The 17,814-nt window shown below is 49.5% G+C and overlaps 2 protein-coding genes across 2 annotated transcripts in view; one reads left to right on the plus strand and one right to left on the minus strand.

The window, feature by feature from the left end:
- Positions 1–10,049, plus strand: part of ITGAD (integrin subunit alpha D) — a gene marked incomplete at both ends in the record, with an annotated part of 28,051 nt that extends 18,002 nt beyond the window's left edge. Inside the window, 10 exons of the mRNA XM_081089749.1 lie at positions 3,833–3,946; positions 4,057–4,136; positions 4,237–4,320; positions 7,918–7,996; positions 8,159–8,266; positions 8,371–8,448; positions 8,740–8,853; positions 9,004–9,105; positions 9,365–9,475; positions 9,951–10,049. Of these exons, the coding sequence (XP_080945875.1) occupies positions 3,833–3,946; positions 4,057–4,136; positions 4,237–4,320; positions 7,918–7,996; positions 8,159–8,266; positions 8,371–8,448; positions 8,740–8,853; positions 9,004–9,105; positions 9,365–9,475; positions 9,951–10,049 (969 nt within the window). The remainder of the gene's footprint in view (positions 1–3,832; positions 3,947–4,056; positions 4,137–4,236; positions 4,321–7,917; positions 7,997–8,158; positions 8,267–8,370; positions 8,449–8,739; positions 8,854–9,003; positions 9,106–9,364; positions 9,476–9,950) is intronic.
- A 971-nt stretch (positions 10,050–11,020) lies between these two features.
- COX6A2 (cytochrome c oxidase subunit 6A2) lies at positions 11,021–11,812 on the minus strand. Its single transcript, XM_081088602.1, has 3 exons — positions 11,494–11,812; positions 11,246–11,382; positions 11,021–11,150 (listed from the first exon to the last, which is right to left on the minus strand). Exons 1-3 carry the CDS (start codon positions 11,576–11,578, stop codon positions 11,067–11,069), a joined length of 306 nt encoding a protein of 101 aa, XP_080944728.1. The 5' UTR covers positions 11,579–11,812; the 3' UTR covers positions 11,021–11,066.
- Positions 11,813–17,814: the final 6,002 nt, after the last annotated feature.

Consider the following 17,814-nt stretch of genomic DNA (forward strand, 5'->3'; position numbering starts at 1 on the left):
CTCCTCATAACCTCACTCTCTCCCCAGTGTAATCGCTATCTGACTTTGTGACGATCAACTCCTGGTATTTCTTATCGTTTTTACCGCCCATGAGTACATCCCTAATACTGTTCAATTTTGCCAGTATTTGAACTTTATTTGAATAGAAGCTTGTTACTTTTTGTCTTTCTCCTTTTCTTTAATACTATGTTTGTGAGATTCATTCATGTTGTTGCTTGTGGCTGTGGAACACTTTCCTTGCTATATAGAAGCCCTTTTGTATGACTATACCACAGTTTATTTACTTATTCCATAATTGATGGTCATTTTGAGTTATTTCCTGATTTTGGCCGTGACCATTCTTGATCATATATTCTGGTGTGCCTATGCATTAATATTTGAAAGTATGTACCACATGTGGGATTGCTGGATCATTGGGTATGTGTGTCTTCAATTTTCATAAGTAAAGCCAGACCATTTTCGCCTGTTGACACTCTATCAGTACTGTTTGAGAGTTCTTGTGACTTTCCTCCACTCCAACACTTGGCATTGTCCAATTTTTTAATTTCATCTATCCAGTGGGTGAGTAATGATATTTCCTTGCAGTTTTAATTTTCATTTCTCTAATAAAGTTGAACAACTTTTCATATATTTCCTGGTCACTTGGGTGTCTTCTTTTAGGAAGTTCCTGTCCAAGTCCTTTTCTTATTCTTCTATTGAGTTGTCCACCTCTTTCTTTCTTTTTTTTTTTTAAATATATTTTATTGATTTTTTTTACAGAGAAGAGGGGGAGAGGGATAGAGAGTTAGAAACATCGATGAGAGAGAAACATTGATCAGCTGCCTCCTGCACACCCCCCACTGGGGATGTGCCCTCAACCAAGGTACATGCCCTTGACCGGAATCGAACCTGGGACCCTTCAGTCCGCAGGCCGACGCTCTATCCACTGAGCAAAACTGGTCAGGGCCACCTCTTTCTTATTGAGTTGTAAGAGTTTATACGTATTCTGGTTCCTACTCCTTTTCCAGTTACATGTGCTCAAATATCTTTTCTAATAAATATCTCTGTTGTTTGTTTTTTTCAGTCTCCTTATAGTGTCTTTTAATAAATGTCTTAATTTGATTGCGGTTGATTTTTATAAATCTTTAGTATATTTTTAAATAATTTTTCATTTTTTAATCATAGTTGACACAATATTATATTAGTTTCAGGTGTACAGAATAGTGATTAGACATTTATATAATTTACAAAGTATGCACTTCCATAAGTCTACTACCCATCTGACACCATACACGGTGATTACATTATTGACCACATTCCCCATGCTGTACCTTACATCCCCATGACTGTTTTTATAGCTGGCAATTTGTATACCTTAATCTCCTGCCCTCCTTTTCTTTTTGTTACTCATCACCAGAAGATATTTTTTCCATTGAATTTTAGAGAGAGTGTAAGGGAGGTAGGAAGGGGGGAGAGAGAAAAAGAGAGAGAGGGAGAGAAACATTGATGTGCAAGAGACACAGTGATTGGTTGCCTCCTGTAACCTCCCCGACTGGGGCTAGGATTGAACCTGCAACCCAAGTACATGCCCTGACCAGGAATTGAATCCACATCCCTTTGTTGCATTGGCTGACACTCTATCCACAGAGCCAGGGCCTCTTCCCTTTTTTCATTCATCCCCCCAAACCCCCTTCAATCTGGAAACCATCAAAATGCGCTGTAGCTTTAAGTTTGTTTCTGTTTTGTTTGCTTGTTTTTTAGAGTCCACATGCAAGTGAAATCACATGACATTTATTTTTTTCTGTCTGACCCATTTCACTTAGCATAATACCCTCTATGTCCATCCACGCTGTTGCAAATGCAAGATTTTATTCTTTTATGTCGCTGAGTAATATTCCTTTGTTTATATGTACCACGTCTTCTTTATCCATTCATCCATCAAATTGACACTTAGGTTGTTTCTATATCTTGGTCAATGGTAAACAATGCTGCAATGAACGTATGGATACATATGTCTTTTTTAAAAAAGTATATTGTTAAATGGACACATATGTAATACCCTTTGTAATACTTTAAGCAATAAAAAAAAAGGAAAAAAAAATAAAAATAAAAAAGTATATTGTTATTGATTTCAGAGAGGAAGGGAGAGGAAGAGAGAGACAAAAACATCAATGATGAAAGAGAATCATTGCTCGGCTGCCTCCTGCACACCCCCTACTGCAGATGGAGCCTGCAACCCTGGCCTGTGCCCTTGACCAGAATCAAACCCAGGATCCTTCAGTCAGCAGGCTGACGCTCTATCCACTGAGCCAAACCGGCCAGGCCAATGCATGTGTCTTTTTGAAGTAGTGTTGGGTTTCTTTAAATAAATGCCCAGACCTGGCATTGCTGAGTACTTCTTTATCTCTTGTTATAGCTTTTGTTTTAAAGTCTATTTTGTCTAGTATAGTTTTGCTACCCCAGCTTTCTTTTCATTTCCATTTGCATAAAATATCTTTTCCCATTCCTTTACTTTTAGTCTGTGTCTTTCATTCTGAGGTGGGTATCTTGTAGACAACATACAGATGAATCTTGTTTTCTTATCCATTCAGCTACCCTATGTCTTTTGATTGGAGCATTTAACACATTTACATTTAAAGTTATTGCTGCTATGTTCTTTAGCTAATCCCTTCAACTTCTTTATCCAGTCACCAAAACATTTAAATAAAGTCATTATTGATAGGTATGTAGTTATTTCCATTTTATTATTCGTATTTTTATTTATCCTCCTCCTCCCTGCTTCCTCCTCCTCCTCCTCCTCCTCCTCCTCCTCCTCCTCCTCCTCCTCCTTCTCCTCCTCCTCCTCCATTACATACAATAATGATGTTTTCCATCATTATTTCTTCAAATAGGTTTTCAATTTCTTGCTCTCTCTTCTCATTCCAGCATGCCATGATGCAAATGCTAGTGCACTTGGTGTTGTCCCAGAGGCCCCTTAAACTGTGTGTTTTCTGCTACCTTGTTTTCAAACTGCTAATTTAACCCTCTGCTTCATCTAAACTACTGTTGATCCTCTCGAAGGTATTCTTCATTTCAATTATTGTATTCTTTATTTTTGACTGGTTCTTTTTTGTTTTCAATCTCCATCTGTGTGTTTCCCATCTCACTCAGCCACAATCCCTGCTGGTTATCACAGCCAGAAGTTAAGGGTGCTTTTCTTCCTGGACGGGGCAGCCTGGTGGGCGGCTGAGACTCCTTGCTCCTCAGAAGGGACCCCCACAGCCAAAATATCCCTCCTGATTTTTAACCACCACACATAGGTTTGGGACCAGCCTGCTCCATGTCTGCACCCCTCCTTCCAGTGTCCGTGTGGTTTCTCCTGTATGGCCTTAGTTATAGGACTTCTAGTCAGCTAGTCTTTGGGTGCTTCTCAGTGATGCTTGTTCTGTAGTTTGCCTGTACTTTAGATGTGGCCATGGGAGGAGGTGATCACAGAGTTTACCTGCTCTGCCATCTTGACCAGAGGTCCTCCTTTAGTGTTTTTATGTGTGGATCTTATTTAAGAAATATTTCCTTCCTTCAAGGTAATGAAAAAAAAATACTCCCTTATATTATCTTCTAAAAGCTTTATAATCTTGCCTTTTGACATTTAAGTCTTTTCGTTGGAATTTATTTTAATGTATGGAGTGAGGTAGGGATCCAATTTCGTTGTTTGTTTGTTTGTTTGTTTGTTTGTTTTGTATGGGCCAATTTTCCCAGGATAATCGAAAAGTTTGTCCTTTCTTCTATTGCTCTGTAATGCCACCCCTGGCATATATCAAGCCCATATATGTACGTGGGTAACTGTTTTGAATTCTTTCTCCCCCTCTGGAAGCAACCCCATCAGCGCCCACTACACCTGGCATGTGAGGCGGTGCCCACAGGGAGTGAGAGCCTGAGGAGCAGTAGCTGTAGCATCAACCACCCCATTTTCCGAGAGGGCAGTAAGGTCAGTGCTTACCCCCAAATCCTCATCACTCTTCTCACTGTCCTGGCCCACTTCCTTCCCTCAGTCCCCCATAACCTTCCCTCTCCCCATTCCTTCTTCTTCTCCATCAGGGCACCTTCATAGTCACATTTGATGTTTTCTACAAGGCCACCCTGGGAGACACGTTGCTTCTGAGGGCCAATGTAAGCAGGTAAGCCAGACCAGGTATGGTGCGTCCTTCCCCGTCTCCTGTACCAGCCAGAGATTCCTCTCTTGGTTTCCTTCCCAACTGGGCTCCCCTCTCTCTCCAGTGAGAATAATAAGCCTGCAACCAACAGGACCACCTTCCAGTTGGAGCTCCCAGTGAAATATGCCGTCTACACAGTGATCAGCAGGTGACTAATCCCTGGCCCTTCCCTTGGACCCCTGACTTTCCTCCAAGGCTAGTGCCTCCCCCTGCAGCCGGGCCTGCTCTTCTGGGGATGGGTACCTAACCTAGTCCCTCTGATTCCTCACATGTAAATATCTGTGACCCGCCCTATGCTTACACCACAATACCACATGCAGACATATCTTCGTTGCATTTCACTTTCTTGCACTTCACCGATACTGTGTTTTTTTACATATGGAAGGTTTGTGGCAACCTCGGGTCAAGCAAGTCTATCTGTGCCATTTTCCAACAGGTTCGGATGGTTAGCATTTTTTAGCAAGGATTTTTTTTTTTAATTAAGGTATGTTTATTGTTTAGACGTAATGCTATTGCACACTTAATAGACTACAGTGTTCCTGGAAACATAACTTTGATAGGCACTGGGAAACCAAAAGCCTCAAAGGACTCGATTGCAATATTTGCTTTATAGAGGCGGTCCGGTTCCGAACCCACAATATCTCTGAGGTGCGCCTGTGGCATAATTCTTGCTTCTTCTCTGACGACTTGGCCTGCTCGGGGGACGCACACCCCTGGCTGCTGCTGTGTGCCACCTCCTCTCTCGGAGATGCAGCCTCCCTTTAACCTGGAGCCAGTCCTGTCCTTTGTGCTAAACAGGAGTGTGGCAACGCTAGGCTACTAGACTGAGACTGGGGCTCTTCTGAGACCCGGAGGCAGGATATGGTCTTTCCCCACACAGAGCAAAGGAAGGTCAGGTTTTCACAAAACGGAGAGGAGAGCGGAGGTGTGAGAAACCGTGGGGAAGGCCTCTAACAGTCCAAGGCCAAGGCAGGCCACAAGAAAGGCCAGTGCAGGGACGCTGCTCTGGGTGATGAGGGTGGAGGAGTAGGGGCAGGCCAAGCGGGAAGCAGGGCAAGAAATCCACAACCTGCTTAAACTCCAGAGGCTTAGAGACTTGGTAGGAACTTGCGATGTTGCCATGGGACAGTTTGCTGCTGATGTGTGAATTTTTAGGGGAATGACGGTGGGGGTCAAGCAATGTCATTGTCTGTCCATCTGCGCATTTTCCCCTTATGTCTATGGGAAAACACTAAAACTTATCATAAGAGCTTACAGTGATATGTGCTTATGATGTGCCAGGCATTGAAACACTTCACATGTATTTATGTTTATTTAACCTTTCTAGCAACTCTATGATATAGTGTTACCCCCTTTTTACCAACAAAGAAATCAAGGGGTTAAATAACTTGCCCTGACATTCAGCTGGCAAGTGGCAGAACCAGGAGCGAAACCTAGATGGTCCAGAGCTGATGCCAGCGGCCAGACAACATCTTCTCTAAGGAGTGGGAAGGCTGAGTGACTGACTCAAATATGAAAAGAGATTTAAAATGAGAAGATTTTAAGGTGGAAAACTGATGCAGAGAAGGGGGTCTGGGTGGGGAGCAGAGAGGAAGACTAACAATACTAAAGGAAACAACTTCTCACATTTATGCGCTGCTGCACACGTCACACCTCCATTACAGGTTGCCACTATTCTTAGCAGCCCTACTTTAAAGAGTAAAAACTACAGGGCTCCAGAGAGACCACACAGTTTGCCTTAAATTACTCATGCGGGAAGTGGTGGACTTGAGATGTGAATGTAGGTAGTCGGCTCCTGTGTGCTCTCTCTCTCTCTCTCTCTCTCTCTCTCTCTCTCTCTCTCTCTCTCAATTGATTTCAGAGAGGAAGGGAGAGGGAGAGAGGGATAGAAACATGAATGATGAGAGAGAATCACTGATCGGCTGCCTTCTGCACTGTCCCTGCTGGGGGACGAGCCCACAACCCGGGCATGTTCCCTAACTGGAAATCAAACCATGACCTCCTGGTTCAGGGGTTGACACTCAACCGCAAAACCACACTGGCAGGGCTGGCTCCTATGTTCTTAATCATCAAAGTGACAGCCACAGCTGTGGGGTCTGCAAAGGCAAGATTTATGACTTAACTGTTGACTCTCCAGAGCCAAGCACACAGCCTGGCACAGGGTAAATGTTTACTGGAGGAGGCCATGGGTGGATGGATGGATAGCTGGATGGAAGGATGGATAAGTGGATGGAAGGATGGATGGATGGATGGACGGTTGGATGGAAGGATGGATGGATGGATGGATGGATGGATGGAAGGAAGGATGGATGGGTAGGTGGATGGAAGGATGGATGGATGGATGGATGGATGGATGGATGGATGGATGGATGGATAGATGGACGGATGGACAGAAGGATGGATGGGTGGATGGACAGATGGATGGATGGGTGGATGAAAGGATGGATAGGTGGATGGATAGGTTGATGGAAGGATGGATGGTTAGATGGAAGAAAGGATGGGTGGATGAGTGGATGGAAGGATGGATGGATGGTTGGATGGGTGGGTGGATGGAAGGATGGATGGATGGATGGATGGATGGATGGATGGATGGACGGTTGGATGGAAGGATGGATGGATGGATGGATGGATGGATGGATGGATGGATGGAAGGATGGATGGGTAGGTGGATGGAAGGATGGATGGATGGATGGATAGATGGACGGATGGACAGAAGGATGGATGGGTGGATGGACAGATGGATGGATGGGTGGATGAAAGGATGGATAGGTGGATGGATAGGTTGATGGAAGGATGGATGGATAGATGGAAGAAAGGGTGGGTGGATAAGTGGATGGAAGGATGGATGGATGGTTGGATGGGTGGGTGGATGGGTGGATGGATGGATGGATGGATAGGTGGATGGATGGATGAATGGAAAGATGGAAGGATGGATGGAAGGATGGAAAGCCACCTGCAGCCAAGAACATTTATGTCCAGTCCATGAGCTTGTGTCCATGTGCCATCTTCCATCACGTTTATTTAACTGCCCGGGATAGTCATGTCTATTTTCTTCATCCCCATTTTGGAGGCGCTCATGCTCCATTTTTTGAGTGATCCAGTCATCATTCCTGCGAGTCTCCTTAGGCTTATGTGTTCTTACAGTAGCCTGAGCAAGCCTCACCCGAAGTCAACCTTAATCTACTAGAGCATCAGTTTCCAACCTTTTTTGTCTCATGGCACATAAACTAATTACTAAAGTTCTGTGGCACCCCCAGAAGACCAAAAATAGGTGTAATTTTGATTCATTCACATCGGCTTGCTATCGTTGTGTTGGCCGTTGTCATTTTTTTTTTTTTTTTTTTTTACAATCTAAGGGAAAAGAGATCAGCGCTCCTGACTAAATAAATAGATATTGCATGTTTTAAAAATTCTTGCAGCACAGATTGAAAATTGGGGCTAGAGAAAGAAAATCTACAAAAAGCATGTAAACATCTTTTTCCCATGGGAAATGTTCAAATGTTATGGGAGGTGATGTTTAAGTTATGCCTTTAAGTGAAAATTTCCAGAAGGGGAGTGAGTTAGGGCAAAGGCATGGGGATCTGGGAGAGCCAGGGCACCCAGGGACGAGCTGGCAGTTCTGGTGAAGGGGGTAAAGGACACGGGGGGAGCTGACGCTGAGACTGCCGCAGAGGCTTGTGGGAACCCTGGGTCACCTGCGGACGGTCCCAGCGCCCTGTCTCACCAACAAGCCCTCTTTCTCCAGGAAGGAAGAATCCACCAAGTACCTCAACTTTTCCACTTCTGATGAGAAGAGCAGGACAGAAGCTGAGCATCGATATCATGTGAGAGGCCAGGAAATATTCGTGTCTGCCCTCCCACGGTGCTGCTGACATGGAAAGTTGGTGGGAAAAGGTGGAGAGGACCCGAGGGCTAGAGCCAAAAGGGAAGAAATGGGATTTGGGATGCTCCAGGGGCCACCGTAATGTCGTCTCGATTTTCTGCAGGTGAATAACCTGAGTCAGCGGGATCTGGCCATCAGCGTTCACTTCTGGGTTCCTGTCCTGCTGAACGGCGTGGCTGTGTGGGATGTGGCTGCGGTGGCCTCCTCACAGGTGCCTGCCTGGCTCGCCTCCGCGTGCAGGGCTGACCCCACTGTGCCTCGCACCCTCTCGCCGGTGACGTTTGGATCATTCTGTGTCTGTTTCTCTCTCACCAGAATCTCTCTTGTGTGTCAGAGATGGAACCTCCCCGGCACTCTGACTTCCAGACTCGGATTCCACGGAGTCTTGTGCTGGTGAGCAAGGCCCTGGGCTCCCCTATAGGACCAGCCGCTCATCGGGGCACACAGGGGCATGCAGAGCTATCTATAGGGTAACCCCGAAAATGTATGAGGGCAGTGTTTATTAAAATACAGTTCATTTTCAAAGTTGAACTATCAACTGTGAAAGTATATACACATTTTTTGGCCATCCTGTATATGTCCTATAATTGTTAACCTGTTCCTCACCCCAAATCTGACACTTTTTCTCGACTTGTGGTTCCTAAGTTAAGGCCCTCCTTAACTTCATTGCTCTCCTGCCCCTAGGACTGCTCCGCTGCTGCCTGCCGGAGGTTCCGCTGTGACCTGCCCTCCTTCGGCACCCAGGAGGAACTGGACTTCACCCTGAAGGGCAACCTCAGCTTCGGCTGGGTCAGACAGGTGGGTGGGCCCAGCGGCAGAGCCCCGCCCCCAGCCTCCGCCTCCGGTGGGCCCTGGATGTCTGTGCCCGGCCTCAGTGGAGAGCGAAGGCATTTCCCTGACCCTGAGCTTTCCCCAGAGCTAGCTGCCAGCCCTCCTGCCCTTTTGCAGACTCTGCAGAAGAAGGTATCGGTCGTGAGTGTGGCAGAAATCACGTTCGACAGATCTGTGTATGCCCAGCTCCCGGGCCAGGAGGCGTTTCTGAGAGCCCAGGTAGTGACTGTGTGCTGGCAGCAGCCAGGTTGGCGAGCGGCTTCTGATGCTGCTAAATCCGTGTGCCGGGTGGGGACTCACAAGGCTGGAGGGAGGGGGTGAAGATCCCTGGGGGGGAAGTTGTCCCTAAGCCCCTGAGGGCTTCTGTGGCTCAGCCCGTGGAGTCTGGCCCGGGGAGGCCGGGGAGGAGGTTAAAGGTTGGAGAGGCCGGGAGGAGCCGGGGCCGCCAGAGGCCCGATGCTTTCTGCTCCCCCCTCAGATGGAGATGGTGCTGGAAGAGTATGAGGTGTATGACCCTCTGCCCCTCGTCGTGGGCAGCTGTGTGGGAGGACTGCTGCTGCTGGCTCTCATCACAGCCACGCTCTTCAAGGTGAGTGCTCCCCTCCCACACCTGGGCCACCCGCAGCCGACCCAAGGCCTCCCACACTCGGGCGGCCCAGCAGGAAGCGCGCAGACCACAGAGTCAGGCCGGCCCGGGGGTACATTTCGGCTCCGCCTTACCGCTTAATGTCAGGCAAGCTGCTCAAGCTCTCTGGGTTCGTTCCCCATTTTTGAAATAATAATAATAATGCCTGCATCACGGAGTGGCTACAGCAAGACAGAAATGAGGCCAGGGTACGTGCCAGGCCTGCCTGGCCACAGACAGTACCTGTGCTCTTCCTGCTCTGGATGCTGTGTCTAACCACTGACCTGGAACACAGCGGCGACTGGGAACGTGCAGCTTGCTCACATCGTGTTCTGCACACCGTACCGTCAGCTTGGGTCCCCTCTCGCTCGGCTCCTTCCTCACGCCCAGCGTCTCCCCTGCCCTCTTACCCAGATCTTCTGTTTACTTCCCTTCATAGCTTGGCTTCTTCAAACGTCGGTATAAAGAAATGATGGATGACAAGCCCGAAGACGCTGCCATGTTCGGCGGGGAGGCCCCCAATTTGCCTTTGTCCTAATAACCTGCTTCTCTGTTTACTTCCCCCCCATGGGCTGGTCTTGCTGAGCCTCTATAGTATATAGAGGTATAGTATAGACAATATAGAGTCTATACCCACTTCCCTGGGGATAACTTCTGCAGAGAACGGACTGGCCTGAGGGACTCCCCGGGCGCTGCACCCCCTCCCCAGGGCCTTGCCAACCTCCTTCAGTGAGAAGCCCCTTGTACCCAAGCAGGCCTGAGGCCAGCAGGGGTTTTCTTATCTGTGGGAATTGCCACATTAAATGAGGATTTAAAATACGTTTTCCTTGAATGGAAGAGCTCCGATCCAGGGCACGAGTGCTGTTCCCGGAAGCGTCGGGCGAACCCTTTGTGTGTGGAGACAATGTTCTCACTCTTTCTCGGGTGAAGGCAGCCTCTGCCTTCTAGTGGTGTGAGTAGGGTCAGGGGAGGAGGTGTGTGTGTTTGGGGGGGGGGGGGCGGTACTGGGTTTCAGCCCAGGCTCCGTGCCCCTTGGCGATGCACCGCGAGCAGAGCAGACTGTCTTAGTGAGTGCAATGCCCAGAGCTGGTTTACCCAGTGCCCCCCTCGAATGGGTTCCCAGAAGCTAGGAGAGCCAGGCTTCCAGAAGGAAGCACCCCACTCCCCAAACCAGCAGAGGCCCGTACAGGTGGCCGTGGAGAACGCGAAGCATTCCCACGCGGAGCTGGGGCTGCAGACCCTGTTTGAAGTCAGGGCTGTTCCGTTAGCCGGACTCACGCGTTCACCGCGAAAGCCTCGGCAGCCTGGAGCCCTCGTTATTAACACGTTATTAACACGTGAGCCAGAGAAAGCCTTCCCAGCCCCGCCCGCATCGGGCCTTGCGGGGCGCAGGGGGGGGGGGGGAGACGCGAGGGAAGCACGCACTGTGCGCATGCGCGGGCGCCAGGCGGACCCCGAGACGCCCGTCCCGCCCCATCCCTCCTCCCCCCGGTCCCCACGGAGCTGCAGCCACGGCTTCCACATCTTTATTGAGCGCGGGGCCTCCGCCTGGGCCTCAGGGGTGCTCGTAGCCGGTGGGCAGGGGGTTGACGTGGGGATTGTGGAAAAGGGTGTGGTTGCCGTCCCCCCAGGCGAAGGGCTGCGGAGAGAGCGGGAGAGCGAGCCGTCACCCCGGGCGCCCCGCGCCCCCCACCCACCCCAAGGCCCCTCCCGCCAGCCGCGGGGCCCCGCTACCTTGGTGCGGATGCGCAGGTGGTGGTAGGGCACGAAGGGGGGGCGCTCCGGGTGGCCCGCGTGCAGCCAGCAGTTGAGGGTGCAGACGGCCACGCCCGGCAGCGCCAGCACGAAGGTCAGGAGGCGCCAGGTGCCGGCTGCAGCGGGGACAGGGCGGGGGTCAGCGGCGGGGTCGCGGCCCCTGGCGGGCCCTGCGGGCGGGCGGCGCGGTGGGGAAGCCGCGGGGGGTCGGGGGGGCGCCCACTCACCTCCGGCGCCTCCGTGGCCGCCCTGGGCCGCGCTCGCCAGGCCGCGGCTGCAGGACCTCAGCGGCAGAGCCAGAGCCAGAGCCATCGCGCCCGCAGCCGGTCCGCAGCGCCGTCTGTCCTTCCCTCTCCTTCGCCGGCGCCTGTCCCCTCCCCTCGCGGGGGCCAGTCACCTGTTGGGTCTGTGACTGGGCGGCTATTTTAGGGGTTTTCTATATTTAACATGCAGCCTGCCTGGCCTGGGGGCCTTCCGAGCAGACAGCTGCTGCGCTGCGCCTCCTATTTTGCTTTGGGGGTTGTTTCAGATACAATACGCCGCTCTGTATAGCGCGGGAGCGATTTTGTTCAACACTCTGTTCCCAGTGACTGGCGCACTGTCGGCCATTGGTAAACATTTGTCGAGCCCTAACCGGTGTGGCTCAGTGGATAGAGCCTCGGTCTGCGGACTCGAGGGTCCCAGGTTCGATTCCGGGTCAAGGGCATGTACCTTGGTTTCTGGTACATCCCCAGTGGGGAGTGTGCAGGTGGCAGCTGATCCATGTTTTTAACTCTCTATCCCTCTCCCTTCCTCTCTGTAAAAAAATCAATAAAATATATTTTAAAAAAACATTTGTAAAACGAATTGTGTCTTTTTGAATATCAGTTTCTTAAATCTGTAAAATGTATAATTTGTACGTTAAATTCTATTTATGGAATTTAAATAAAGTAACATAGGAGATACCAGCTTAGAATCTGGCACATAACAGTACCTCAATAAATAGATTAGTCGCTGTTCTTTTTAAAAAAAATATATTTCTATTGATTTTAGAGAGGAAAGGAGAGATAGAAACATCAATGATGAGAGAGAATCATTGATTGGCTGCCTCCTGCACGCTCCCTACTGGGGATCAAGCCCAAAACCTGGGCACATGCCCTTGACTAAAATCGAACCTGGAACCCTTCAGTCCGCAGGCCAAGGAGCCTGAAGCTCTATCCACTGAGCCAAACCGGCTTGGGCAGTCACACTTCTTTGCAAAGAGCAGAACTCACTCTAACTAGTTTCTAAAAGACAAACAGCTGCGAATCGTGGGCAGCTCACAGGACCTCCACGGAGGCCTGCCATCTGCATAGCAGACGCGAACCCTTCTGGGGCAGCTGCAGGCAGACACCACACGTTCCCGCGCTGGACGCTGGGTGCCAAAACGTCAGCAGTGCTGCCCGGGAAAGCCAGCTCCTCCACTCTCACCCCCTCTCGAAAGGGCCTCTTCGGAAGCTGGCCCTGTGGTTTGCTGTCTTCTGGACCCGAGAATCGCGCGGGCCCCACTGGCAGCACCCAGGCCTTGGCCTGTGCTCTAGTTTCGAGGAAGTCCGGGTAATTGAGTTCTGGCTGCTGCCTTAGGGGGGCGGAATCTATCTTGGAGAAAATCCCCAAATATAGGAAGAGGATCCAGAAGATCCTGGACAGCCACAGATCTGACCACTGCCTCCTGCTCAGTGTATCATTTCAGTCTGGAACGTCTGACCCCTTGGAGGGAATGAAGAGAGCCCCCCAGGCCTGGGGCACGAAGGTCACCAGAGGGCGGCGGTCCTCGGCCCGGCAGACCCGCAGGCGCAGGCGCTCTGCTAGCACAAGCCCGTGTTTACCGAGAGCTGCGGTCCAGCAGGAGGCCTCCGGCTTCGAGCCAGAGCGGACGCACCTAATGTGAACCCACAAAAGGAAAGGGGATTTTATGAGCCTAATCTAAACATGCAGAAGGAAAAAGAGGAAGGCACATTGCCCGAGTAAGGTTCTTTAGTAACCCTGTGAAACAGTCAGATGTTATGTCGTGTTAAGTTGTCCCTGAGCCCTCGCTGAGCTATAACGGAGCTCTTCCTATAGTTTTTTCCCAGTTGGGCTTTGAAATTACTGCTGAGAAGATGGGGCCTAATTTCAGTTAAAGTTACTTGGCATCTCCCTCCACACAGCTCCCTCCAACCCCCTCTGCGCTTATGATAAGGCTCTTGGAGAAATAAAGAGGGTGACTCTGACCCTTTTGACTCGGTGGATAGAGCATCAGCCTGAGGACTGAAGGTCCCAGGTTCGATTCCAGTCAAGGGTCAAGGGTCAAGGGCACGTACCTCATATCTCAGTTGCAGGCTAGAGCCCCCAATTGGTACAAGAGGCAACCAATCAATGTGTCTGTCTCACATAGATATTTCTCTCTCTCTGTCTCTCCCCTGCTTCCACTATCTCTAAAAAAAAAAAATCAATGGAAAAAAATATCCTTGGGTGAGGATGAATCAAAAATAATAAATAAAAATAAAAAAATGAAGAGGGGTGCTTTTACCTGAAAAGGTTCTTGGTCCCCCCTCTCCACTCGGAGTTTGTTGGTCATTGCCAAGCAGTTCCCTGGGGACCCCCATCCCTGTGTCTCAGTTTGGAAGTTCCCACTGAGCTTTGCGTGCTGGTGCGTGGTGACTGCCCTGGGGCCGCCACCAGGCCCTGCCGGTCACCTCCTGCCGTGCCCCTGTGAGTACCCAGGGCTTCTCTTTAGTCGCCTGTGCTTTCCAAGGCTGACCATGGTCCTCTCTTAACTGGCTTTGTGTAGAGAGAGTGCGGCGCTGACCCTGCAGTGTGTGTACTGGACGTTGTTTCTCAGGTTCTCACACACAATTAATTGGGCTGCTGCCAACGCTTCCAGCTCCTGGAGGTTTGGGTGTTGCTTTGCTTTAGGCAGAGAGAAGCGCAGACTTACCAGTTGTTAAGTAGACCCTGTGGGCAGCATCCCAGCCCCTCCAAACGTTCCTCAGTTGTTGGAGGCGAAGGGGGTGGAGGGAGGCCTCCATGTCAGTTCTCTCGGGCCTCCTTCCCGAGATGCTGCATATCGGGAGCATGTTTTCCAGAGCAGAGAGAATCCCAGCATGTGAGCTACTAAATGTGCATTTTGTTTCTGGGGGCTCTAGGACAGCATACTTGACATGGGAATTGTTCCAGAAAGACAGCTGAGTGGTGATTCAGGACATGGTTAGCTACGAGGAATGGGAAAGGGAGTTGGAGATGACGATCAAGGTGGAGCCCCCAGTGGGCTGATGACAATAGTATGATAGGGTCTAAAGGGGGAGTTAGCTCCCTCTGCCCCTGGAAGGGACTGGACCCGTGGTTGGCAAACTGTGGCTCGCGAGTCACATGCGGCTCTTTGGCCCCTTGAGTGTGGCTCTTCCTAAGCCCTAGGAATACCCTAATTAAGTTAATAACAATGTACCTACCTATGTAGTTTAAGTTTAAAAAATTTGGCTCTCAAAAGAAATTTCAATCGTTGTACTGTTGATATTTGGCTCTGTTAACTAATGAGTTTGCCAACCACTGGTAGATGCTTGTGAGAGTGGACTCCTATCCTTCTGTGTCATCTGCCCAACATACCTGTGGCTTCTTCTCCTAATAATGCGCTGGATTTTCTGTGTGCAATCACCCACCCTCTCTCATTTTCAGTTCAAGGTTCACATGGGGTTGACTCCCTCCTCCAGTGCTAAGAGGGTCCCGTGATCCAGGGCTAGCCAATCAGCGCATTCTGTTCTCCTGGCCGTAGTGCTTGGTTTGGGAGGGGCACAGGACCCTGGGTTTCAATTTCCGGGCTTCTTTCTCGGACTGTGGAGACACAGCACTTCAACGGGACTTGGAGCTCCAGGAGCCTCAGACTGAAGTACATTCTGAAGCCATTTTTCAGAGCGTACCGGGAAGATGGAGGGAGGTCTAGCCTTGTTAATAGTATTTGAATCTGTGGATCAAGATGTACCAGAATTGAGAAAGATCTTAGACCTTTCAGTTACATAAAATAACACAAAGCCAGTTTGAGATGGGGTTTTATGTCTTCATTAATTGTTATACATTTCCGGTGAAACTGCAGTGTCTCTCTAAACTTTTCCAGCAAATTTCCAATTTCTGTTCCCCTGTCCTGGGACCCATGTTGAAACTTTTTTGGAAACCTTTTTTTTTCCTTCTTTTGTGGATATGACAGCTATAAATGTCTTTAATAAACATTCTGGAGTATATAGAGTTTTAATGAATTAAACTTAATGGGCACTTAAAGTGAAGGGGTCTAGTATTTCTTAAAATGAAGTTAGAGAAATAAATTACACATGAAGATATATTCCAACTTGCTAAAGGTTAAGTAGTTGAGTCTTTGTCCTATACTTTTATTTTCTTCTTCCATTTCATAATACAGTAGTGTAGTTATGCATCGAAATAAACCTATATGCTGCCCGGTCGGTGTGGCTCAGTGGTTGAGCATCAACCTATGAACCAGGACGTCACTATTCGATTCCCGGTCAGGGCACATGCCTGGGTTGCAGGCTCCATCCCCAGTGTGGGGCGTGCAGGAGGCAGCCAATCAATGATTCTCTCTCATCATCAATGTTTCTCTCTCTCTCTCCCTTCCTCTCTGAAATAAATTACGTATACATAAAATAATAAATAAATAAACCTATCTGCTGTGGCCCGATTTCTCTGAAGACACATGTAATGCTGGGGACACTGACACTTTAGCTGAGCCGTGCACCTGTCAGTGGCCTCCCCCGCTGCCACTCCAGCCCAGGCTGTAACTCAGACCAGCTGGTCTCTTGAGACCTTCATCTCACATCCTGTGTGCTGTGCTCCCTGGGCCAGTGGTATGTAAAGAGGTCGTAAGGTGGTGGCTTATTAATCTCAGATATTCTCTGAACCAGTATTTCGCCACCACAAGTGCTGATTTTTGAAAACACCCGAAGGCCTTTCTGCACTCTCGCCGATGCTGCTGGAAATTTGAGAGCATCCTGGCAACTGGGTGATCCCATTACCACAAACAAGTGTGGGGACGAGATGCCCTGGCCCAAGTGAACAGCATCGTCCCCAGTCGCTTTTCTCTGTTATCACCATAGAAATAACCATCGAGCCCTGACCGGTTTGGCTCAGTGGATAGAGTGTTGGCCTGCGGACTGAAGGGTCCCAGGTTCGATTCCGGTCAAGGGCATATACCTTGGTTGCGGGGACATCCCCAGTGGCGGGGGGGGGGGGGGGGGGGCGTGCAGGAGGCAGCTGATCGATGTTTCTCTCTCATCAATGTTTCTAACTCTCTATCCCTCTCCCTTCCTCTCTGTAAAAAATCAATAAAATATATTATTTTTTAAAAAAGAAGTAACCATCGAGTCGCTGAATGGCAGGCAAAGTGGCCAGGAAGACCTGGGTCAGGTGTGGTCACTTTCGTGATCACTTTGGTTAACTTTCCAAGTGTATCTTGGGAGAACAACAAGGATAAAAGAAACCTGAGTTAGCATAGAACACACACACACAACACATGCAACATACACACACACAACACACGCAACATGCATGCGCGCGCACACACACACACACACACACACACGAGCAACTGGGAAGGTTCCTTGATTCAACTAACACTTACTAAGTGCCTACTGTGAGTCAGGCTCTGTGCCAAAGTCTCTGCTCTCACGGAGCTTAAGTTTTGGTGACAGAAAAGGGGGAAGGGCACTCTGGGCAATGAGGGAACTAAAAGAAGTACAGGGCACAGAGGGGTCAAAGGCCATGACCAGTGACCATGACCGGTGACGCTGGGCAATGCTAGACCGAGAGGAGCCTGAAGGCTGTGCTGAAGCATGGAGCTCTGTTCCGCAGGCCATGCTGGGGAGTGGGGTGGTGTCGGGCAGGCTGCTTTCAGGAAGGGGAGTGATGTCAGACTAGTATTGGAGTCTGGGGTGTAAGGAAGGAATCTAACTAGTAGATGATATGAAAGGTGAACCAAAAAAGCAGAGACGGGGAGAAGGGAGACGATTAGGAGTCCTTGGCAATAATTCAGGCAAACGATGACAAGGACTTGCACTTCAGGCAGTAGCAGTGGCAATGGGGAGGAATGCTGGGGATGGGTGGGTGGAGGAGGAATAAGAGAGGGCTGAATACCGGAGAGAGAGAGCTGGTGCCTCAGAGAACATGAAAGGAAGGGCTGAGGTGAGAAGTCGGGGAGAGATGGGCATGGCCGAGGTTAGAGACTGAATCAGCAGAACATGTTTCCCTTGCATGCCGACGTCACGTGCTACTCCCAAAGCACAGCAGCTGTCAGCACGTGTTTGCTGGCAGATCTTTCAAGCATGTCAAACTCACATTTATTTAACGAGGCATGCAGCCTGCCGGCCGTGAGTTTGACATGCTCGATAGGCCCAAGGTAATGCCATTAATTCAGCCTGTTGTGCTGACTTTATTCCTGGCAGATAAAAGCTTTCGATTACATCAACTAAAGAGGTAATGGCATAGCCAGCATGATAATTTCCCTGTTCACCCCTTTAAATAGAATCCATCTGTAAACCAAAATAGATCAG

The sequence above is a fragment of the Myotis nattereri genome (genome assembly GCF_964212035.1).
Source record: "Myotis nattereri genome assembly, chromosome: 4".
Lineage (NCBI taxonomy): Eukaryota > Metazoa > Chordata > Mammalia > Chiroptera > Vespertilionidae > Myotis > Myotis nattereri.

What these genes read in the sequence shown, in the direction of transcription:
- COX6A2 (XM_081088602.1), bottom strand. Translation starts at nt 11,578, where the DNA reads ATGGCTCTGGCTCTGGCTCTGCCGCTGAGGTCCTGCAGCCGCGGCCTG. An exon ending in CGGCCACGGAGGCGCCGGAG is followed by an intron (nt 11,383 to 11,493) that starts GTGAGTGGGCGC and finishes TCCCCGCTGCAG; the next exon opens with CCGGCACCTGGCGCCTCCTG. An exon ending in ACCTGCGCATCCGCACCAAG is followed by an intron (nt 11,151 to 11,245) that starts GTAGCGGGGCCC and finishes CTCTCTCCGCAG; the next exon opens with CCCTTCGCCTGGGGGGACGG.